Here is a 23,529-nt window from a genome sequence, read left to right as displayed (position 1 = left end):
TTTGAAGGTTAGAGAGAAGGTCATACTTGCTGGCTACTAGTCAGTGTCCAAGAGTAATGGAAACCACTGAAAGGAATTAAAGCAAGGGAATGACATGATTCGATGTATGTTTTAGAAAGTTCACTCTGGCTGCGTTGTAGGAAGGAGACGGGTGGGACAAGAGCAGAACCAGGACGATTATGGAGGACTAATGCACTGTGACAAGAAGGGATATGATCCTCCGGATTGAGGTAATGAGTGGAGATTGTGAGAAGTGATGAGGTTTAGTGTATATTTTTGAGTTAATGGCAACACATTTTCTGACGGATTCTGTATGCAGTGTGGATAAATAGAGCTGGTGTGACTTCAGCCGTGGGGGCCGGTGCCGGTGCCGTTTCCTGGTGTGGGGAAAGAAATCAGTAATTCTCTGCCAATTTTATGCCTCTAAGGCAGCAAACATGTTGAACAGGCTGGTGTCTGTAGCTTAGGAAAGAGCTATAAGCTGGAAAGTGGAAAGAACGCTTATTCCTTAAGAACTTACGGTTTAGTGGGGACTATAGATGTGAAAAAAGTTCATTAAGTACTGTAGTAAATTTATAATAGAAGCCATAAAAATGTACAATAGATTTATAGAGAAAGGAGAAGCTGACTTCAGGAGGGATCAGAAGAGCTTCACAGAGAAGGTGACAGAGAAGGCATGTAAACTTGTAAAAGTTTCAGCAAGGTGTCTAATAGAATGTTGGCTGCAAATAACAAAAACATTGACTCAGATGCCTCAAGGCAGTGTATTATTTTGTATGAAGATAATCTCAGTATAGGAGAGCTTTCCTTGGTGAGTTCAGCAATTAAATGGTTGCTCCAGAGACCCAAATTCTTTCTGTCTTTCTGCATTACCATCCTCAGCTTGAGGGCTTTGTCCTCACTAATCTCCCCTCAGTGGTTATAGGATGATTGCAGTTGTCCATGGGGCAGTGTCTGGTGTCTGAAACCTTCCCCAGGAGCCTTCTCCTGGATTTCCCTTACTTTTTACTGGTCAGAATTGGTCACACAATTGGTGTTGATATACCTTGTGTCTGAAGACGGGGTCAGTCCTTGAAGAGCAGATATGTCTGTAAACACTGGGATTTTGGTAGTGTGGAGGGAGTGAGGTCTGGGATCCAGTGAGCGTGCCGCACTGTGACCAGGTGTACAAAATGGGGATGGCAGTCCAAATTTAAGGAACCAACAGCTGAAAGACAAGGAGGCGTAAAGGACCTTTGAAATCTGAGAAACTAGATTTAGCGTGAGGAGCACAAGGTGTATTATTAGAGAGGAACCGGAGGTCAAGAGCACGGTTGGGATCAGATCATAAAAGCTTTGGGGTTCCCTGAGGAGGAGTTTGGACATGACTGCCCTACTCAGTGGGGCAGTCTCGGTGAGTTCCAGGGCAGAGGACACTCGGAGTGGGCCGGCTGGGTGCGAGGCTGTGTGATAGTCAGAGCTCTGCAGTGACAGGGTAGGGTGATGTGGGCAGGGAGAGAAGAAGTGGGGTTTTCAGGAGGGGTGTGGTGGGCACGTTGCAACTGACAAGACTGGCGAAGATGAGAGAGAGGGATGAGTTGAGGTTTGTGCCCAGAGGCCCTGCACTTCTTGTCTAGTGAGGGCAGTGGTACAGTGATTGATCCCGTTGTTGAGGATGAGGAGGTGAGCTGAGGTACGGGAGAGGGTCATAGGTGCTGTCGCCGGCCAATAACTTTTGTACTCGGAGAACTCGCTGTCTCCTGCCTTCTGGATGTCAGCTCTGCAAGTGGGCACTGAGCTGGAATGTTGATAATGAACTGAAAGAGAAAGTAGAAATCAGCAGTTTAATTTTCTTAGCTTACAGATGAGAAAGCTGAAACCTAGTCTGATTTGCTCTTGGTTGAGGAGCCATTACAAAAAAAGAAAAGTAAGTTTTTTGTTTTTTTTTTTATTTGAATGGATCAGTTAGAACTTGAAATTCTTATATCTTAGGTCAGTACCCCTTCAGTCCCACCACACTTAATATGATAAAATAAACTGGCATTTATTTTATTCATTTGGACTTGGTCTCTCCTGGCAGAACATAGAACTAAGAACTAAGCTGTCATTTGCCAGTGTTGCTTTTATGAAAAGCTGGAGAAGAATTGTTTTAAATGTGTCAAAAATAAGGATGTCATTATGGGATTCTTGGAGCGTGAAAATGGGGCTGTCCTTCAGAGAAGAGGAAATTGGTTATCCTCCTCTCAGTTCTGTCCAGTTACTGTTGTGTTTTTATTAAATGTAAGAAACATATTTTCCTCATGTCACATGGATGTGGCCTGAGAATATCCTTACTTACTATCGTGGTGGTAGGTTCTTGGCTAAGGAAAAGATAGTGGACGGAAGTCCTAAGTTGAAAGGGTTGTGTCTTTCTGGAATTTCTTCCCTCAGCTGTTGCCAGACTCCCTTTCACTCCCTCTTTTTCAGCCACGTTGGGCTGCCTCACTGTTTCTTGAATCCACCAAACACGTTCCGATTCCAGGTCCTCTACGCTGGCTGTCTTCTCTGCCAGGAACAGTTGCAAGGAGCTGGGTGTACGCATGGCATCCAGCTCTGGGGTAGTCCTATCAGGGCTCTGTACTGCCATAGCTTACGTAGCAAAGTGCCTTCCTGTCCTCCCAACCTGGCTTTCTTTTCCCATACCACTAATCTGGCCAAATGTATTTTTATTTTATCGGATTTTTTCCTCCATTGTTCTTACATCTCCACAGCCAAGTGCCCAGATAGCAACAGACCCAAGACTCTGAACTTTGATTTCTTAGAATGTACCTCCTTATCTCAGGCCCTTAAGAGAATGGCATGGGTATTGAGAAATGTTTATCAGCTCTAAGAGAAACAGCAATGCAGGCATGATGGTAAATGTGTTCACGTATCTGACAAATACTTATTGGGTGTCTGGAATCTGTCAGTCAAGTGTTTCAGGCACTTGGGGATACTGTGATCTCTGCTAAGTTGGAGCTTCAATGCAAGAGTGAAGATGGAGACAACATGGGACACCTGGGTGGATCAGTTGGTTAAGCATCTGCCTTCAGCTCAGGTCATGATCCCAGGGTCCTGGGATCAAGCTCCCTTGGTAGGTCCCTGGTAGGCTCCCTGTTCAGCACGGAGCCTGCTTTCCCCCCTCCCTCTGCCCTCCCTCCTGCTTGTGCTCACTCTTTCTCTCTTCCTCTCTCTCAAATAAATAAAATATTTTTAAAAAAAGTTTATTTAATGTCATTTTAGATAGTAACAAATATCTATAAAATCAAAGTATTGAGCCCATGGGATATTTTCTCAACATCTTTTGAACCTCGTGGTTCTAAGATCTTTGTTTATTCTAACCAAATTCCTTGCCCACCCCTCACCTCCTGTTCCAAATCAAATGTGTAGCTTTGATGGCCGTTTGCTTTATGTTTTTTTTTTTTTTTTTTTTTGAATAGTATTTCTTAACTATGAGAAATTAGTGCCAGTTTCTATTTTGTATTCAAATGTAGAAACTATGATAGGAAAATGCTTGACCCACTTTGGTGCTTTTTCTGGGGTTGATGGAAATAGTATCATATGCTATATTTAGAATTGATATCTTTCCACTCTTGTGTTTTGTGCAGAGAACTCATTTAGCTCAAGTAGAGTTATATAAATTAGAAAGTAATGTGTTGCATTTAGAGCTATTTTTGTGGCACTTACTTGTATAATTATAACGATAATTTTTGAATTACTATTTTTTACTATTATTTAGTGATTGAATGATCCATAAAGTGTACCGCACTATTTCCATCTTAAGGAATATTTAGTTTAGGTTAGGCATGGTTACATCACCTTATAAGTTAGAGAATAGGGAAGATACATATACAGAAGTGTGTGCCAACTTGTCCAGTAAAACCTTACCCCTTGAACCTTATATAAATAAGTAATTCAGGAAACTGAACTTTTAAGTGCTAAATATTGCCATTTAAAAAAAACTTGTCTTAGACATCTCTTAAAAATTCTTGTATACATACTTGCTTAATAAGTAGTAGAATCCGTCAATAGATTTCAGTGAATGAGTTCGATCTGTTTATAGATGTAGCTAAACCACTTAGATGTTTCACTGTAGGGCATCAGACTGAATCATCACTACTCTGACGTGTAAAGTGAATATTTAAATACAAACTTTCTTGAATCTAGTTGTTGAACTGTGCTAGTGATCATACCTTCAGTGTTTCACTCGTGTTCTTTGGAGCTTTTGACAATCCAGAAAAATCCTCTGCATATAAAGTCACACACGTTAGAGGGCCCTATGTCTTATATTTGAAAATTACAGTACTGTGTGGCTTTTTATCCTCTAATACAGTGGTGGTGATTTGCTTTTTCTTTTCTTCTTTGCTGGGTCATTGCATCAATGTCTTGTATCAGATAGCTTGTGGCTAACTCTCATTCCAGTTCTATTCGTTAAGTTCTGTTGGCTGGTGTTGGAGGCATTATCCATCTCATTGTTTCTTTGAATCTTTTGCTTCTTCTTTTTTTTTTTTTTTTTAAGATTTTATTTATTTATTTGTCAGAGAGAGCGAGTGAGCGAGCACAGGCACACAGAGTAGCAGGCAGAGGAAGAAGCAGGCTCCCTGCCGAACAAGGAGCCTGATGTGGACTCGATCCCAGGATGCCGGGATCGTGACCTGAGCCGAAGGCAGCGGGTTAACCAACTGAGCGACCCAGGCGTCCCGAATCTTTCACTTCTAATCTCAAATGCTACCCATTGGTGTCTTCTCTTTATTTTTGTTGTCTTTGTCTCGTGTAAGTTCTGTGTCTTTCCCTTCAAGTGAAAATATTGGTCGTTTTTAGAGCAGTTCTTTCCTTTTCATGAGCTATGTTGAGTTATTACTGTTGGTGAATCTGATCTAACTTTTTTTTTTTATTTATTTTTTCCATTTTATTTATTTTTTCAGCGTAACAGTATTCATTGTTTTTGCACAACACCCAGTGCTCCATGCAAAACGTGCCCTCCCTATTACCCACCACCTGTTCCCCCAACATCCCACCCCTGACCCTTCAAAACCCTCAGGTTGTTTTTCAGAGTCCAATCTGATCTAACTTTTGCATTTCCTTGTTTCTTTTTATTTTCTTTGTTTTAGTAGGTAGCTGTTTTGATGTTAAGAGTTTGTTTTCGATTTTTGAGCTCAGTGCGATTAGAAGCTTTAGTGTTCTTTGATTTTTCACATAATCTCAGTTTAAAATAAAAAGACCAAATTGAGTTTTAACTTTAGTGGAGGGGGGATAGGGAATTGATATTTTTTAGTGTTTTGGGTTACTTAAGAAAAAAAAGGCTTCCTGGTGACAGAATGAAGTTGTAAAATCCTACAGAGATCCAATGCAGTATCAAGAAAACAAGATGCCCTGCATTTAGATTGCTATTCCAAATAGCGTTTTATTGGGGAAAAAATAAAGGACTAATAAAATGCATTGAGCATTAAGGCTCTGAGTGACAATTTGATGGAAATTGTGGGGAATTACTAGATAGAGGAAGATAAGAGACTCAAGCTTCTATCAAGTGCAAGTCATTTACTATCTTTCTCTAGTCTTTAAATGATTTTAACACTGTGGTATCTCCCTTAACAGATGAACACCGGTCAGCGTAGGGATGGACCTCTTGTGCTTATAGGCAGTGGGCTTTCTTCAGAACAACAAAAAATGCTCAGCGAGCTTGCAGCAATTCTTAAGGCTAAAAAATGTGCTGAATTTGACAATACAGGTGAGATTTATATACTTACTTTGGTTCAAAAAAATTTTAAATAAGTAATCCCTTTGTAGACCTCCCTTGATAATTTATATGTTTTAACCACTGGGGATTGGCAGTGTACTTTGAATCTTGTAATATGTTGAAAATGTGTTTATAGTTATAAACTACTTATAGGTCTAATTTAGTTAGGAAATATGAAGTTTAAAGCTTTGCACGTATTTTAGGACAGAACTGCATCAGAAAGGCAAACTTTTGAGTTCACTAATGACAAATAAATTGTGTGCAATGTAACGCTTTAATTCTTAGTTATAATTTGAAAATAAGAGAAAAATATGTTTGCTAATATGGCTTTAAGTTTCATGGTTTATGATCTGATTTTTCATGTTGTTGGCCAGGATGGAGAATGATATTAAATTTAAAAAGTAGTATAAAGATTGTTGCTTTTGAAGAGAACCCAGATTATGAGGTACAGATTATAATAGTTGGAGAATTATTTTGGTTTATATCTTTGTTTCTCTCTCTCTCTCTCTCTCTCTTTTTTTTTTTTTTTTGTATTCTAGTGACTCATGTCATTGTTCCTGGGGATACAGTTCAAAGTACCCTAAAATGTATGCTTGGGATTCTCAATGGATGTTGGATCTTAAAATTTGAATGTAAGTACTGGACTTGGGAGAACTACAAAATGAATTAAGTTGACTAATTTCATTTTGTATGGTACGCTACTGCCTATAATTATTTAAGGAACTTTTTTTTTTTTTTAACCTCTGGTTAGTCACTGCATTTTGAAAAAGCTTCTTATATTGGTATCATTTAGATGTTCTTGATGTGTCCACAGAAGTGCTTTTTAGTCTTTTTTGAAGTCTTTTTTAATACACTATGAACTATTTTAATAAAGAATAAATGGATTATATAGTAGACTTTGAAGCTTAAGCAATACATATCAATGTTACGATATATTTAACTTAATAAACACATGTTTAAAATATGCTACCATGATAGAAATAGTTTAAGGCTTTCGTTTTATGATATTTTTTTAGGGGTGGGAAAGGAATAGAGGGAGAGGGAGAGAATCTTAAGCAGGCTCCATGCCCAGTGTGGAGCCTGACCTGGGGCTCAGTCTCACCACCTAAGATCATGACCTGAGCTGAAACCAGGAGTCAGATGCTTAACCTCCTGAACCATCCAGCCACCCCTCGCTTTATGATTTCTAAAAACTGTGTATGCTTTCTTAGCTGATCCAGTATATTTTTGGAAACTGTTGGAAGTTTAGACTGCCTTGTACTAACTGATTTGGAGCAATTACACCGGCTGTTAACCACACCTCTGCCACAGATGTATTGTCCTTATCTGCTTCTTTGTTGATGGTCAAGCACCACTACTCTGAGAACTGCCTTTTTCCTTCCCTGCTCTGCTTACTGGCTTTACTTGTCCTTGGATTCACTTAGGACTTCAGAAAAAAAGCTCATACACTGTTATTTCCTATTCGTCATTAGCTAAAGTATCTGCTTTGCATACAATGGCTAAAATTGGACAGTGGGTATACCTGTTTTTTGAACAAATTTTTAGAAGAGAATAATGGCAGTAAAGGGGTGCACTGGGGTCTTGTGATGATGGGGGTGAGTATCTTGATCCTGGTGGTGGTTACATTGCACAGGGCTACATATGTGATTGCATTGTACAGATCTGCGTGCCTATATGCACACACAGACCGGAACGCATGTATAACTGATGAAATCTGGAGAAGCTCAATGGATTGTGTTTGTGTCAAATTCTTGGTTTTGATCCTGTGCTCTAACTGCGTATAGGGAGTTAGATTGGACACCGGAAGAAGGGCTCATGGGACTTCCCCGCACATTTCTGTGTATCTTCCTCTGATTAATTATTCCAAATTAAAAAGTTAATAAAGGATAACCAGTATTTTTAATGGAATGTTCTTTTTAGGAAGCAAAGATTGGATTAGAATTAGTTTTTAAAAACTCCATGTTATGGCTTTGTGCTTTGAAGTTTTTATGGTAGGAATACTTGATTTATCAAGATCTTAATTGTGTTATTAATTTGATCTCTAGTTTAAAATAATTTGGTTTGTAGAACAGTTTCCCTTTAGTACTTGGTATTCATGTCCTTTTTAAATGCAGCTACCACTGTCCTTGTGAGGCCCGTCTCCACCGCTGGGTCAGATCCAGCTAAGTCTGTGACCAGCACTGTCACTCATCTCTGCTCATCCTATCTGTGATGAGTCTGGCCTGGTTATGACCACCAGTTCAAGGAGTATGATAAGCAGTCGGACTGACTGATTATGTACATAGAAAAAAAAAAAGTTTCCCTTTCTGTGTCATTCTTTCTTTTGAATTTCTTTTTCCTTTTAAATCTGTGCTAAGTCTTACTAGGTCTCAGTGTTTAAAACGTTTGGTTTCATGACTGTAGATGCTGTTTTACCGAACCTACTCCAGAGGCTTTGCCAGTGGTTACGGGAAGGAACAGATTTTCGTAATAACAAAGTCTTAACAATAAAGAAGGCATGTGAAATTTTGAATGTTAAGGCATTGCCAGTTTAAGTCTTGTGCTTGTGAATATGCTTAACTTGTACCTGGTTAAATATACAGGCTACGTGATTCATTTCCATAAAATCTGCCTTCTTTAGGAAATGGAAGTTTTATCATTTTAATGGCTTGGCCTGTCATTTTTATAGAATCACGATGGACTCAAGCTGACTCAGTAGTGTGCTATTTGGGGATGCTCTCAGTGGTGAATAACACCCTCCAGTGTCCATAGTTCTGTAGGATAAAGGATGTGTGGAATCTCTTTTTTTTCCTTTTAATTTTTTAAATTTTTTATTTTTAAACGATTTATTTATTTATTTATTTATTAGACACACGGACAGGGGTGGGGGGCACAAGTAGGCAGAGCAGCAGGCAGAGGAAGAGGGAGAGGAAGAAGCAGGTTCCCTGCTGAGTGGGAGCCCCACATGGTTTCATCCCAGGACCCTTTGATCATGACCTGAGCCGAAGGCAGATGCTTAACCCACTGAGCCACCCAGTGCCCTTGTCGTATGACATCTCTTTAAAAGTTCATATCCTCGTACTTTCTAACAAAGAATCCAGAGAGAAATAGGGTCAGGGTTTGGGGCAATTACTGTAAATAGTCACTGGGTTTATCAAGAGAAGACAAGAAACTGCAAATACCTTCTGTCTTAATATATATTTCTCACTTCGTTGTTTTTTTTGTATCAGACATGTCAGTTTGCTTTTTTAAAAATGTTTGGATCTGTTCAGAACTTTCTGAAACAAACATGTGTATTGAAGAAACATGAGATGGACCAAAGCTTTCAAAATTAATTGTAAAGATTTATGATTTATTAAAAGTAGGTCTTGTGGTTGAAGATAGAAGTTAGCTTGCCAGTAGACAAAATCTTGACTTGTTTAACTACATGGAAACTTCAGTATTATCTTTTCATGGAACATTCCATAAGCCAAGTAGATTCAAGATGAAATTCTATCTAAACTTTTCTCTGCAGATAATTACCAAAATAATGTAACAAATCAAATGAATTTAAACAAATTAACAGAAGAGAATTATAGTTCTCTAAGTTTAGCTATTGGAAATTCTCTGTTTAACCATGTTTTGTCTTAATTGGTTACTGTCTCTTATTTTCCCACATTGTATGTGAAGAGTATATTACAATGTCACAGTTAATGGACACACCAGTGGAGATTCTGAGCCGAGGCTCTACTTAAATTATTGTGCCAGCCATTTGTTTCATCGTATTTATTTTATACTTATTTTACAGAAATGGGAGATAACAGTTGGAAAATGCCTTTAAGATTAAATGTAAAGCTGAGCTCCTGCTTAAGTCCTGGTTCTGGTGCTAATTCCTCACATGCAACTTAGAACCATCATCGTACAAGGGTGAATCTGGGTAACTAAAAGACATGACTAGAATGAAAAAATAGAAGATACATGATAAGTGATTTTTATTCACCTTGTAGACTGTGAATATGATGGAACTACATCCTAAAGATGTAAACTAGCCTTCAAAAAGAGGACGTATCTTCTATTGACCTTTCCTCTTAGTACACTGCTTTCAGAATTTTCCTCTAGCCTGACTTTTTTTTTTTTTTTTTTTTTAAATTCTGCCTCTTCACTTCTCATCTCAATGTGAAGAGGAGAGCAGATGGCTGTCATCTTTTCTTTAATAATCTCTCCTTCTTCCCCATTCTCCTCTAAGTTTAGCTGCTGGAGAAGTTTTGAAAGTCCTTAGCACCCAAGGGCATTGCCATGGGAATGTGCCAAATATTTTACTCTAGACTAGTGTCTTTGAGGTGAGGAAGTGCCAAATAGGATGGTTTTTTTTTTGTTTCTGTTTTAGTTGAGGAGGATGGAACCTAAAAGACAATCATTATCCTCTCATATTATAAATAACCTTATATTTAGGCTAACAGACTTATACTTAAATATGTTCTTCAAATTTTATTCTATTCAATAAAATAGAATAGAATCTATTTAGTTCTATTTAAAGTTTGCTAATTTCTAAGAAAATAAATACACCAAAGCATTTCTATCAACTAAAATTGATAGGCAACTTCATGTTTACTGAAATCCTTCACAAAAGATTCTGTAGGAATTATTTAAAAAAAAAAAAAGTCTTTTAATCTAATAGTCCCACTTCTGAGGATTTGTCCTAAGCAAGAAATACAGAAGAAAGAAAAAAGTTATTTTCATTGTTATTCCCAATAGCAGGACATAGGGGGGATAACCTTAAATCAGAAATAATTAAGAAAAGTTTAAATTATATTCTCTGAAAAACTTTATATTTTTATGTGATAACTTTTAAGACGAAAAGTATTATAAAAAACAGGATTGTTGAAATTTTTAAAAAGCATAAAACAATTATCTCTTCACTTTTAACATTATTTAAATGTGTGAATGACAGGCGAAGGACAGTCAAGAGAAAACACAGGTGGATTGATAGGCAGAGGCCTGTTTCGTGACATTTAAAAAAAACGATGTGTGTCTGGGGCGCCTTGTGTCTCAGTCAGTTAAGCATCTGACTCGATTTCACCTTGGGCCGTAGTCTCAGGGTTGTGAGATGGAGCTCCTGCTCATGCATCAGGCTCTGTGCCCAGTGTGGAGTCGGCTTGAGATTCTCTCTCTCCCCTTCTCTTTGCCCCTCCCCCTGCTTGCTCTTTCTCTCTCTCTGAAAAACAAAAACAAAAACGAAAACACCCCATGTGTCTTTTAAATGAAATCCAGGTGCTCTAGGAAGAAACTCAGCTTCTCAAGCTGTCATGACATTTAGAAAGTTTGTCTTCTTTTGGAACTTTCCAAAGATGAATTGGCTAGACAAGGGCTTCAGTCTTTATATGGAAATTAACACGTGTGTGTACTTTGCTGCAGTCAGATATACCCAGTCTTTTGGGTATAGTTCTGTAGACCTAGCAGGTATGTTTTATTGTGATGATATTCTACCAGTCAAAACAGAAATTCTGATGTACCTATTTAAAATTTAAATATATGACTAAAGAACGCCAAGTATGAGTTTTTAAATTATTATATTAAGGAAAAATTTTGAATGTTTAAAAAAAGGAAAGAAGTTTAGTCTTTAACCACAACTCTAAAAAAGCGGATTATTTGGGAGCACCTGGGAGGCTCAGCCAGGTAAGCACCTGCCATCGGCTCAGGTCATGATCTCAGGGTTATGGGTCGAGCCCCACATCGGGCTCCCTGCTCAGTGGGGAGTCTGCTTCTCCTTCTCCCTGTGCTGTTCCCCTTGCTTGTACGTGCTCGCTCATGCTCTCTCTCTCAAATAAATAAATAAAATCCTTAAAAAAATAAAAAGGGGATATTGGTATTATTCATAATATGAGGTTTTAGAATTGATACCCACATTTTGCCTGATAAAATCTTGTGATACAGCCTGTAATATATATCTAAATACTTAAAGATATATTTATTTATTTTAGAGAGAGTATGTGTGAGCAGGGGAAAGGGCAGAGGGAGAGGGAGAGAGAATCTCAAGCAGACCCTGGCTGAGTGCAGAGCCTGAGGCAGGGTTTGATCTCATGACCTCGAGATCATGGCCCTGAGGCCATGACCTGAGCTAGTCGAGAGTCAGACACTCAACCGACTGAGCCACCCAGCCACCCCAATACAGCATGTAATATATTTTTGTGGTAGAATTTGATCTGCTTTTCAATATGCATTGAATAAAATAAATTCAGCATACTGTCCTATGAAGATATATGTTATTATATATAAATATGTTTGTAATTGGAATAGTAGCTTAAAAAGTAGCCAGAAATAACCAGTTGTTAAAGGTATTTATATAGAATTACAAAGTTTAATGATCTGTGATAGCATTTTCTCTGATATCCCTAGTCTAGAAGTTTATGATGGCATGAGTGAAACATTTAGCTTTTATTTTATATTTTCATTCTTCATTTCCTTGTCCTTGTACTCTATACTGTGGCATTTCATAATATTGGGCTTATTTCTTGTACCAGTGCCAGGTTTTCAGAAATTGCAGGGAGAGTGTAAGTTGTTTTTCCATTGTTTTTGTCACTGTTGTGAAAGTTTTCCTGTGATGAGTTTCTTTTTTCTGAAGTTTAGTAATATCATAGCTTTTTCCCCTAAAAAGTCCAATAGAAAAGCACTTAAAAAATAAATTATTTTATTTGTACAGCTTGGATATTCATTTTTAATAGAGTCAGAGGGGGAATTTCTCAATGTCTGTTTTACTAATATGCCGTTACTTTGAACTTCGTAAGTGCCTGGTTTGGATCAATGATATATTTATTAGGACTTTTGATTTTGACATAGAATGATATTTGATTCTGTATTTTTACTTATTTAGGACTTAGGTGTTGGCTGAGAGTGATATTTAATTCTGATTTTCAGTGCTTCCAGTTACGGATAGCCAGTGACTCCAGAAAAATAGCAGTTCTTTAAAATAGGAGTTTATTTACTGCTCTAGGTTTTGACAAAAGTGAGCAGATTCTGTGGCCTTCTGTGGAAGGGTAGTTTCCCACTTTGGACATTTAATAGATTTCCATTTTAAAGCTTTATCCTGTCTTCATTGTATTTTATAATCATTTGTATATAACTATGGATTTAGGAACTGGCTTTCCTACTCCTTCCCATTACCATGATTTAAAATTAGATTTTCCCTTCTAAAACTAGAAAAAAGTGGTTAAGCTTAGTATAGATTCACAAACATCATCATCAGTTCATGAAAATACACATTCTTTGATATATGTGCTATTACGAGGTGTAGGAGGTAAGAGTGGTTACTAGAGATTTAAGATAAAGGAATATCTTTCTGTATAGTACAAGCTTCTTTTTAAAAAATTATTGTAGCCCAGTATTCATAAGCTGCATTAGTATGCAAAAATTCCAGGCTTTGCTAAGGTAGCCAGAGCTACTTTTAATGACTTTGAGTTAAGCAGTACTTTGGGAATTGGGCTGCTTCCTATATGTAAAAAAGTAATAAATCAGGGCCAAAGGAAAGATTACCTGAAGTGGTAGACATGATCAGGAATATATGTGGGCTAAAAGAATCTCTGAATTTTAATAAAAGAGGTAATTTATTCCTATATTTCGCAAAGTGATAGCATCAGTCAAAATCTCAAAACATAATGGAACACGTAAAAAGGAAGAAAGGATATGAACTTTTTATAAGGATAGTGGCTCCATACATTTTAATGTATATATCATTCTGGCATATGTAGAAATCTGTATTTACATAAATAACATAGCCTGTTCATTTAAAGTCATTTTAGTTTGGAAATTATTAGCTGAAAAGCCAGTAAGTGGTCTTGCATATGCTTCTGACTTCTTCAAAAGAGAGAATAAGTATCCATCTTTCTGCTAAGCTGTTTTAGTGTCTGATGATGGAATAATACCAACTTTAGTAAATAAATATTACAAACAAAACATTTTTTGGTTAAGCTTTAAGAAGTGTCTTTTTTTTTTTTTAAGATTTTATTCATGTATTTGACAGGCAGAGAGAGATCACAAGTAGGCAGAGAGGCAGGCAGAGAGAGTGGGGGAATCAGGCTCCCCACTAAGCAGAGAGCCCGATGTGGGGCTCCATCCCAGGAGCCTGAGACCATGACCTGAGCCGAAGGCAGAGGCTTTAACCCACTGAGCCACCCAGGCACCCTAAGAAGTGTCTTTTATTTGGTGGAAAATGGCCTATTTTAAAATCGATGTACATATAGAGACTAAGGATTATAGTATAAATTTACTTTGGATTACTTTATGTCAATGAATGTTATGAAAGTTCTGATATTTTGTTTAACATGGGAGATAGATTTAGGAATTTTCTTGCTACAGTTTGCTTAACTTCCATTGAGTAAATAAAATCTTAAAATACCATCCATTATCTCGACTTGTTAATTTGATAATGTTTTGTCTGGTAGATTCCTTCAAGTCCATTGATGATGTTAATGTATCACATTTAAATTGCTGCAAGTTTATTTTAAAGCATCTTATTCTCTTCCGGGCGCCTGGGTGGCTCAGCCCTTAATCCGCTGCCTTGGGCTCAGATTCAGGTCCTGGGATCCAGCCCCACACTGGGCTCTCTGCTCTCTGCCCTGCGGGAAGCCTTCCTCTCCCTCTACCACTCCACCCCCCAATGCTTGTGTTCCCTCTCTTGCTGTTTCTGTCAAATAAATAAATCTTAAAAAGAAAGGAAGAAAGAATCTTATCCTTTTCTTCTTTTTTTTTTAACTTGTCTAGTAGATCAAGGTAGTTGGTTTATCTCAAAAGAGGTTCACTAGAAGATTGATATGAATTGACATGTAATTTTCATAAATGTCAATAAGTAAGTATTGAGAAAGAGTAGCAATAAACTTAATGATTCACTAAGACAAAGTCAAATGCATTGTTCTTCCCACACCTCCTCTCCCCACGGCAGTCACCAGTTTTTGTCATTTGGTACACTTTTTTGTTAATCTCTTAAAAATGAAGATCCTTCTATTTAGTTGTCTATTAAGTGGCTATAGGACTTATTGTAAGAAGGGTACAATATGTTAAATCTGAGTAGAGAATGCCTGACATTTCCTTAGATGCTTTAGTTTTTAATAAAATAAAGAATAAAGATTAAAGAAGGATAAAGATTAAAAAACTGATCTACGAGTTAAAGATACCTGAGTTTTTGTTCTTAGTTGTGTCACTGAGAATACTGCCTAGATATCTTAACACTTAAGTTTCAGGGCACCAAGGTGGCTCATTTGGTTAAGCATCTGCCTTCAGTTCAAGTCACCATCCTGGGCTCCTGGAATCCAGTCGCAGGTCAGGTCCCTGCTCAGAGTCTGCAGAGTCTGCTTCTCCTTCTCCCTCGGCCCCTCCCCCGCTTCTGCTTTTGCTCTCTCAAATAAATAAATAATTAGAATTTTTTAAAAAAAAAAAAGACTTAAGTTTCTTATCTGAAATGAAGAGATTGATTAGATGAAGCATCAGGCGTTTCAGATTGGTAGTCTAAGGGCCAAAGCAAATACAGTTTACGTGGACAGCTCAGTCCAGTAAACCATTTCTGTTTTGTGTCTTTTTTTTCCCTTACGTTTTGTGTCTTTATGTATGATGTTCATTTTCCTATTGGTTACAGTCGCCATGATTTCCTGGCCCTGGAAATCGTGTTCCTTATATGTTTACGTAACACATTTTGCCCTTGTGGGCATTGAAATTACAACCCTTGGAGTAGATGAGGTCACTCCTAAAGTTTCAAAAACTTCTTGATGTTTTCTGTGCTATGACAGCAACTAACAGAACACCAGAACACTTACCCACCATTCAAGCTTGTTATTAAAGACCTACACACTGTTCCTTAACTTTCAGAGGGAAAAATGCTTTATTTTCTTTCTTCTTGGTAATGAAGTGGCACAGAGTTGGCAGATTGTTGCTTAGAATAAGAGAATGTCAGAAGAATGTATTCTTAATTCAAAGCACTAATTAGAGCACCGGATTTTTCTTTCTTACTCTATAGAAATTTATTGAACAACTGCTATAAAGCTGTACATTTTATGACTTGAGGCAGTCACGCAGTAGAAGCGCTGGCGTCTTCCCATGGAACTGCTGCCCTAACTGTGACTGCCAGATGCTACACTTCTCTCGTTTCTGTATCTGGTGACTGACGCTAATGCCAGCATATCACCAGGATCGATAGATACCGTTTTAATATATTTTTTTAAAGCATGGTTTTTTAAAATTATTTTCTTTAAATAATCAACCAAATGAATTTGTAAAATGGATAAGCAGCAAGCATAAGCCCAGCGCATTTTATTCTGTAATGAAGACATTTGCTCTTCATTTCTTACAGTCGTTACAGGAGTATTCAGTCCTTGGCTTTATATGCTGTCATGTTCATTCATCTAAAGATACTGGCAGGAATGCTCTGCGAGTGTCGTTAGGAAAGGAGATTTAGGAAGGGGACTACATGCTTAAGTGATAAAAAGTAAAAAGAAGAAATTACATGTAAAATAATGAGTTGATTGAGCTGGATTGCTAATTTTTTTAGGTTGGTTTTTAATATTAGAAACAGTGTATGATGCAATGTACACACACTGGCATTGTTTCTGGTATGATACTTAGACCTACTCAAAAATATTGAGACTCATTTTCAGTATATGTATGTATTTTAATATTAGGTTCATTAGAAAGACAGTTTTTTACTCAGTGGGCAGTTATTAAAAATTATATTTTTAAGATGCAGTTTTCATTACATGTAGAAACCCAGCAATTTTACAGAATGATTGTGTTTATGATAAGTTAGAATAATATTCAGAAGTTCAGCATAACAAACTTGGCTAAATACGGTTTTTGTATTAAAAACATTGGAGGTGGGGCGCCTGGGTGGCTCAGTGGGTTAAAGCCTCTGCCTTCGGCTCAGGTCGTGGTCCCAGGGTCCTGGGATCGAGCCCCACATCAGGCTCTCTGCTCAGCGGGGAGCCTGCTTCCTCCTCTCTCTCTGCCTATCTCCTCTGCCTACTTGCAATCTCCATCTGTCAAATAAATAAATAAAAATCTTTAAAAAAAAATTGGAAGAAAGGGATACCAAAACATAAGCAAAATTAACAAATTAAGAATCACATGATAAGGAATTACAGCTATCCCAAGGTGGAGTGTTGAATTTGAGTATGCATTAACAGTCCCAAGTTAAGAAAAAATTCAGTCTCTTGACAAAGCTCTGCTTCTGGAGACATGGAGAATAGAGTTGTTAAAATCTCGCGACTTTTCTATATTCAGCAGTATCTTGGAACATCTCTATTGAAGCAGCTCTAAAGCATTTGAAATATTCACCAAGTCATCTCTAGACTAGAGACTTCTGCTGTGTACCTGTCAAATTCCAAGCGAGTCCCAAGCTCTGCTTAACATTTAACAAGCACTCTCGAGTCTCTGCTGGGTGGCCGGCTGAGCGAGGCTCTGTGGGCTGAAGCACTTTTCCTTCTGTCGGCTCACTGTAGAGTCTTAACAGGAGGTTAGACCCAGGACTGTGGAAATGAGGAGCGCAGGAGATCAGCCCTCAAGTTGAAATCACTGTGGGCTGAACTAAATGAGGGACTTTTTATCCACCGTCCTTTTCGTCATTGCTATAAATATTTGCGTGTGAAATAGCATATTGATTTAGGTTTTCAGAAGAGAAACTAAAATTAGTGTTCAGTGCACTTCATTGCTCAGTTCTCTGAAGGAAAGATTTCTTATATTTTCTTTATGTGGAAAACCATTTTTATTACCATTTTGTTTTAGCATAAGTAAGATTTCTTTTCTGTTTCACAATAGTTACAACACATCACCTAGGTCAATTACTTGTTTCAGTGAGAAACAAATACTCACTTGATACTTACTTTGCTTTTATCCTTATTTTTTATTAGGGGTGAAAGCATGTCTCCAGAGAAAAGCATGTGAACGGGAGGAAAAATATGAGATTCCTGAAGGACCACAGCGAAGCAGGCTCAACAAGGAGCAGCTGGTATTTGTGTTTTGATACTACTTTCGTTGGTCTTATTGTAATTTAATAGTATCACCATCAGGAAAAACGTCTCTTGCCCTTTCAACAAGTACAGGTGACTGATTAAAATTTTAATTGTGCTTGTTTCAAGCACTTGATTCTGAGAGATGATGGCAATGAGCAGTAAAATCCAGAAGGTGATAATTTCATACTGTTAATGGATTGTTGGCATCTTGAACCTTCTTCCCATAAGCCTTTCTGAATCTGAGATAAGTCTCAGATACAGAGAGTAACTTGAAAGAGGATTATGGCTGCTGCTTGGATTTAGTTCCCATATGTCTGGATTGTCACATGTTGCAGATTTAATGGATAATACTCCATTATCCGTGTGTGTATATGTATTAGAAAGGACGAAGAAAACTTTTCATAAAAGGCAGTTGTGGAACTTTTTTTTCATAACACACAAAGTGCTGTGTTTCATAGCTAATTGGATGCCTGACCATGCCTTCATAGTATATTGGACCCCAGGGAAGATGTATCTGGAACCTTGGAGGCCACATGCCCACTGGGGCTGTCCTCGAGATTCAAGGTTGGTCACACATAGGGACCTGAGTAAGGATGGACAGAACTGGATCAAGATCCACAGAAGTGATGTTACTCGTATAATTTTATTAATTGTAGCTGCGTATCCCTGAAGCACATTTCAGATCCCCTAGGAGTTTGTGGACTTTGAGTCCCTCAAATGTGATAACATTCTGATAAAGTCTGATGAGCAATTTCTGTTTGCTTTTTAAAATGTGTGTGTGGATCAGAAACATACACACTCCACCTAACACCTAAAATCTGAGGAGAGTGAAGTTCCTGAGATAGTGACTGAGTTTTAGGAGAGAAATTATAACTAGGAAACCTATAAATACACAAGTATTTCTTGACCTAAATAATGTACTTGAAATACAGTTTATCCTAGCAGCTTCATAACAGCTCATGACTATTTATCTTTATTTTCCTCATTCATATTCAGTGTTTTAAAATATTTTGATCTGCTTTTAACAAGCCTTTTCTTGTTATTTCAGTTGCCAAAGCTGTTTGATGGATGTTACTTCTATTTTGGGGGAACCTTCAAACACCATCCAAAGGACAACCTTATTAAGCTTGTCGCTGCAGCTGGGGGCCAGGTCCTCAGTAGAAAGCCCAAGCCAGACAGTGACGTGACTCAGACCATCAATACGGTTGCGTATCATGCGAGACCGGACTCCGATCAGCGCTTCTGCACACAGTATATCATCTATGAAGATTTGTCTAATCATCGCCCGGAGAGGGTTCGGCAGGGCAAAGTCTGGATGGCTCCTTCCAGCTGGTTTATCGATTGTGTGATGTCCTTTGAGCTGCTCCCTCTTGACAGCTGAATATTGCACCAGGTGAACGTTTCACATTGAACTCACATGGTGTGAGAACCCAGCCATTGCACTGTTTCGATCATTCACGTTTTTATAAATAGTAGGCTTCGTTCATACATACTTTTTCCTTGAATTAAAAAAACAAAACAAAACATGCCAGAATTGGGATTTGTTCTCTGTTTATCATTTAGATGCTGAGATTGCTTTGAAGGATTTTTCTTTTTAAAACTGGTGTATGTTTTGATTCATCATGTCTTTTTATTCAAATAATCAGCTATCAAAGATTAATGAGAGAGTATCAGAACTATTGGTTTAAATACAAGCAGTATCGTTACTATCTCAGCCTTTTAATGTTCTTTGATGAAAACAGTCCACGCTTGCCATGAGCAAAAGTACTTGCCATCCTTAGTAAACAAAGAATATTGTCAAATAACTGATTCTGGCTTTATTGTAGTAGAGTACCTGGTCTGAATGTACCACCATAGGTGTTAAATTCTCCTGTCTACAATTGTCTTCATCTTGCATTGTGTTTAGTTTCTTGAAATTTACGTGGATGTCAGTTCCTACGTTTTTATCGCTTTTTATCATATGTAGTCATCAAGAAATCATGATTTAAACCATAGCATTTTTCCTTGGTGGTGAAAATCAACATTGGACTCATGGTACCTATTTTTATTGTATATATTTACTTACAGTTAATTATCAATTTGTGACTGTTTATTATCTACAGTATATGTATATATACGTTGAGCATTTTCTGTAACACATTTTAGTATCAGTATTCCTTAGGTCTCACCAGATTAGTAAATTGTCCATCAGATGTTAATTAAATTAGGGGCCAGTCCTTTTGCTGGTAGACCTCACTACATATTGCTAAAATAATTGTTTTGGAAGGTCTTAATTTCTTTTTTTGTGAAGCTTTTTATTTTCCATTTTTAGATTGCTGTGGAGGCAGAAATTGGGGATTATCTGATTAGAACAGATTTTGTCCAGGTGGTATAAAAGGCTATCACAATAAGTCTGAACGCTGGAGTAGGAAGGGCTCCTAATCCATGACTGGCAGGGCTGCAGAATAGGAGACATGCCCGAGCCTGGGGAGTCCTGGGGAGGTTACTCTGATTGGAGTGTTCATGTTTGTGAATGAATCGACAAGATAAATTAGCTCATTTAAAAATATTTGTAAGAGGAATTCTTTAATAAGTCTTCCTAGAAACTGAATATACTTCTGAAACATGGGAAGGGAGACACTGTGGGACCTACCAGGTTTGGTCCCTGAGGCTGGAGATTTGTGAAGTACCAGATGAGAGTCTGAAGTGAAGGAACACAGTGAGATTCATTTATTTCTAAGTTTGAAATTCTGTTGATTATTTCAAAATAAATCTTACTGTAGTTCTTTCTTGACATGTCACGTGACATGTCACGTTTCCATATCAAGAAACGCATTATATAAGCACACTGATACACTGTGGACCCTAACCCTCACAGGTGGATTAGCTCTGCAGCCCCCTCCAACCAATAATGTGTTTGTCCCATTCTAATGGAGAATGACGAACACCAGAGCCCCAAGCAAATCTGAGGGGTTAGATAATGTCTGGATTAAATAATTCAGAGCTCTCTGGGATTTCGGTTGTCATTTTTGATTTATAACTTACTTGTGGTCACTCTCTGTTCTCTCATCAGTCACATTCCTAGACAGGTTTGTGTCTATTCCTCTGATGTGGACCCCTGTTTGTAAAACAAATTCGGGAGTTGCTGCCTGGCCTCTATTCATTTTCTTGGTTTATACCCCTTCCCTCATTGTCCCCCACTATTAAGCGGTTTTATTTTGTGTTTCTTTAAACCTTTATTTTTACAGCAGTTGGTTGATGTTAAGCTCTTGAACCTTGTAATTTCTGTGTAGATATGCTTGTAACTTTTCATTTTTCAATCACAGATTCAAGCTTCCCTTTTCTTGACTATAAATCATTAAAGTTATTTGTGTTTCTGTATTTCTGTGTCTTCTTATAGAAGTGGTTTACTTTTATTTTGGACTATTGAAGAGTGAGACTCAGTAAGAGTGGGAGGAGACCTTTGAGCTAACAAAAGCTTATCTTTTGGAACACTTAACACATTGTAGTTAATTTTGGATAGAAATAGTTCTTAACTATATTAGATACTTTACCACCTTAAATAAATTGTCTGAGTACAATGTAACCTTGATAGTTTGGAATCATCATTAGGAGGGTCAGTGACTACACAGTGATTCCTTCATCATTCCATTAGAGCCAGAGGGTCGTCCGCCTGTCCACAGCATCACATGGCTGCTTTCTACTGCCTGCATTTTGGAGCTTCTTCCCTTGGCAGCTGCTACTTTGTAGCTACTTTTCTATTTCCTTTTAAAAAAAAATTTTTTTTTTAAGATTTTACTGATTTATTTGAAGAGAGAGAGCAAGCCAGGGGAGGGTCACAGGGAGAAGGAGAAGCAGAGTCCCCACTGAGCAGGGAGCCAGATGTGGGGCTTGGTTCCAGGCAGCTGCTTAACTAACTGAGCCCCCTGGTCTCCCCACTTACCTGTTTCCATTAATACTTCACCCTAATTTTTTTTCCTTTTGACTTGCTAAGGACTGAAAACCAGGCAGGGACCATATTAAAATTAGGAGTGAGTTGAGGATAAATAAGCAATATGTGATGGTTTGAATGATTCACCTAAGAGATTTTTGTAGAAAAGATTTACCGTTTATTCCACCTGTCTTGACTTCTTTCGAGACTGCTTTGTGAATTTCGTGATGAAGTGACATCTGCACAGGTGAAGATTACCTTCTGCGAGGTGTGATGTTTCTGTGGGAATAAGAAAATGCAGGGAGGGGCAGTCACACCATACATGAGCTGTAATTACTTCCTTGGGTTGGGGCAGAAAAAGTCTCTTGTGATCTGAAGGTTTGTGGACCTCATGACAGCCGCGAAAGTGTATTCTCTAACCAGGACACAAAATGGTGGGAAGCGGGGCTTATTTTATTTAATAACTGTAAGCCACTATTCTGTTTGAACTATAAATTGTGAACTTCATGTATGATCACATTATGAATGAAAACTAAGTTCTAATTTTTTTTCAGTCAACTAATATATACTGTGGCTACTTGGTTACATGCTCTCTTATGAATTAAGGATTGTCGATTATGTCGCTTTCTAAGGCACATATCACACTTCCCTATTATTAGAATAGCAATGTGGGAGAAGTTGAAGGCCCTAGACCTTTCTGACCTTGACCTGGCTTAAAAGGTTGATGACTAACTCCGCCAGACCTGAAGAGGATTCCTTTGGCCCCAGTGCTCCTTGTGGGCCTATGTAGTTTACTTCCAGAAGGTCAGTAAGCCTATTGTCATACTTGGAGATTGGATTATAGATAGATTGGACTGGCGAGCTGAGGGGTGGGATGTGACTCCTGCAGAGGCTTTGGGTTCAGTTGGACTAGGGTTTATCATCTCTACTAGCTAGCCTGTGTCTGCAGTTACGAAGTGGGAAAAATAGTCTCCATCTCACATGGGCAAAAAGACGGACAAAAACGTTGAGCACCTTGTTTGGGCATGTAGAGGATCCACCTTCCAAAACCTTGGTGAGCAATATGGATCAGAGACCGCTCTAAAAGCTGTTCATGAGAAGGTGACTTCTGGTAGCACAGCTCATTTCAGTTCTGAATAGTCCTGGCTCTTGTCCGCAACTCCTGCTCAACAGCTGGCTGTCCTGTCCTCATTTTGCTGGGCTGTGCTTTTTTGTTTCTTTGTTTTTTTGTTTTGTTTTTAACCCAATTAATTAACACATAATGTATTCTTGGTTTCAGAGGTACAGGTCTGTGTTCATCAGACTTATACAACACCTGGTTCTCATTATGTTGCATGTTAAATGTCCATCCCTGTTACCCCATTCCTCCACTCGCTCCACTCAAGGAACCCTCAGTTTGTTTCTTGTGATGAAGAGTCTATTGTGGTTTATTTCCCTCTCTGGTTTTGTCTTGTTTTATTTTTTCCTCTCTTCCCCTATGATCCTCTGTTTTGTTTCTTAAATTCCACAACTGAGTGAGATCATAGGATAATTGTCTTTCTGTGATTGACTTATTTCACTTAGCATAATACCCTCTAGTTCCGTCCAGGTCATTGCAAATGGCAAGATTTCAATTTTTTGATGGCTGTGTAATGTTATATTGTATATATGTACCACATCTTCTTTATCCATTCATCTGTTGATGAACATCTGGGCTCCTTCCATAGTTTGCCTATTGTGGACATTGCTGCTATGAGCATAGGGGTACGCATGCCCCTGTGGATCACTACATTTGTATCTTTAGGTTAAATGCCCTGTAGTGCAATTGCTGGGTTGTAGGGTAGCTCTATTTTCAGCATTTTGAGGAACCCCCATACTGTTTTCCAGAGCGGCTGCACCAGCTTGCATTCCCACCGACAGTATAAGAGGGTTCACCTTTGTCTGCATCCTCACCAACA

At 38.2% G+C, this 23,529-nt stretch overlaps 1 protein-coding gene across 1 annotated transcript in view; it reads left to right on the top strand.

Annotated features, from left to right (window-relative positions):
• Positions 1-20,998, top strand: part of BARD1 (BRCA1 associated RING domain 1) — a 79,825-nt gene extending 58,827 nt beyond the window's left edge. Inside the window, exons 8-11 of the mRNA XM_046018028.1 lie at positions 5,593-5,725; positions 6,274-6,366; positions 17,581-17,678; positions 18,731-20,998. Of these exons, the coding sequence (XP_045873984.1) occupies positions 5,593-5,725; positions 6,274-6,366; positions 17,581-17,678; positions 18,731-19,063 (657 nt within the window). The 3' untranslated portion in view covers positions 19,064-20,998. The remainder of the gene's footprint in view (positions 1-5,592; positions 5,726-6,273; positions 6,367-17,580; positions 17,679-18,730) is intronic.
• The last annotated feature ends 2,531 nt before the right edge of the window (positions 20,999-23,529 follow it).

Source organism: Meles meles, chromosome 9 (genome assembly GCF_922984935.1).
Source record: "Meles meles chromosome 9, mMelMel3.1 paternal haplotype, whole genome shotgun sequence".
In the NCBI taxonomy this organism is placed as follows: Eukaryota; Metazoa; Chordata; class Mammalia; order Carnivora; family Mustelidae; genus Meles; species Meles meles.
This window is presented reverse-complemented; position numbering and strand designations above follow the sequence as displayed.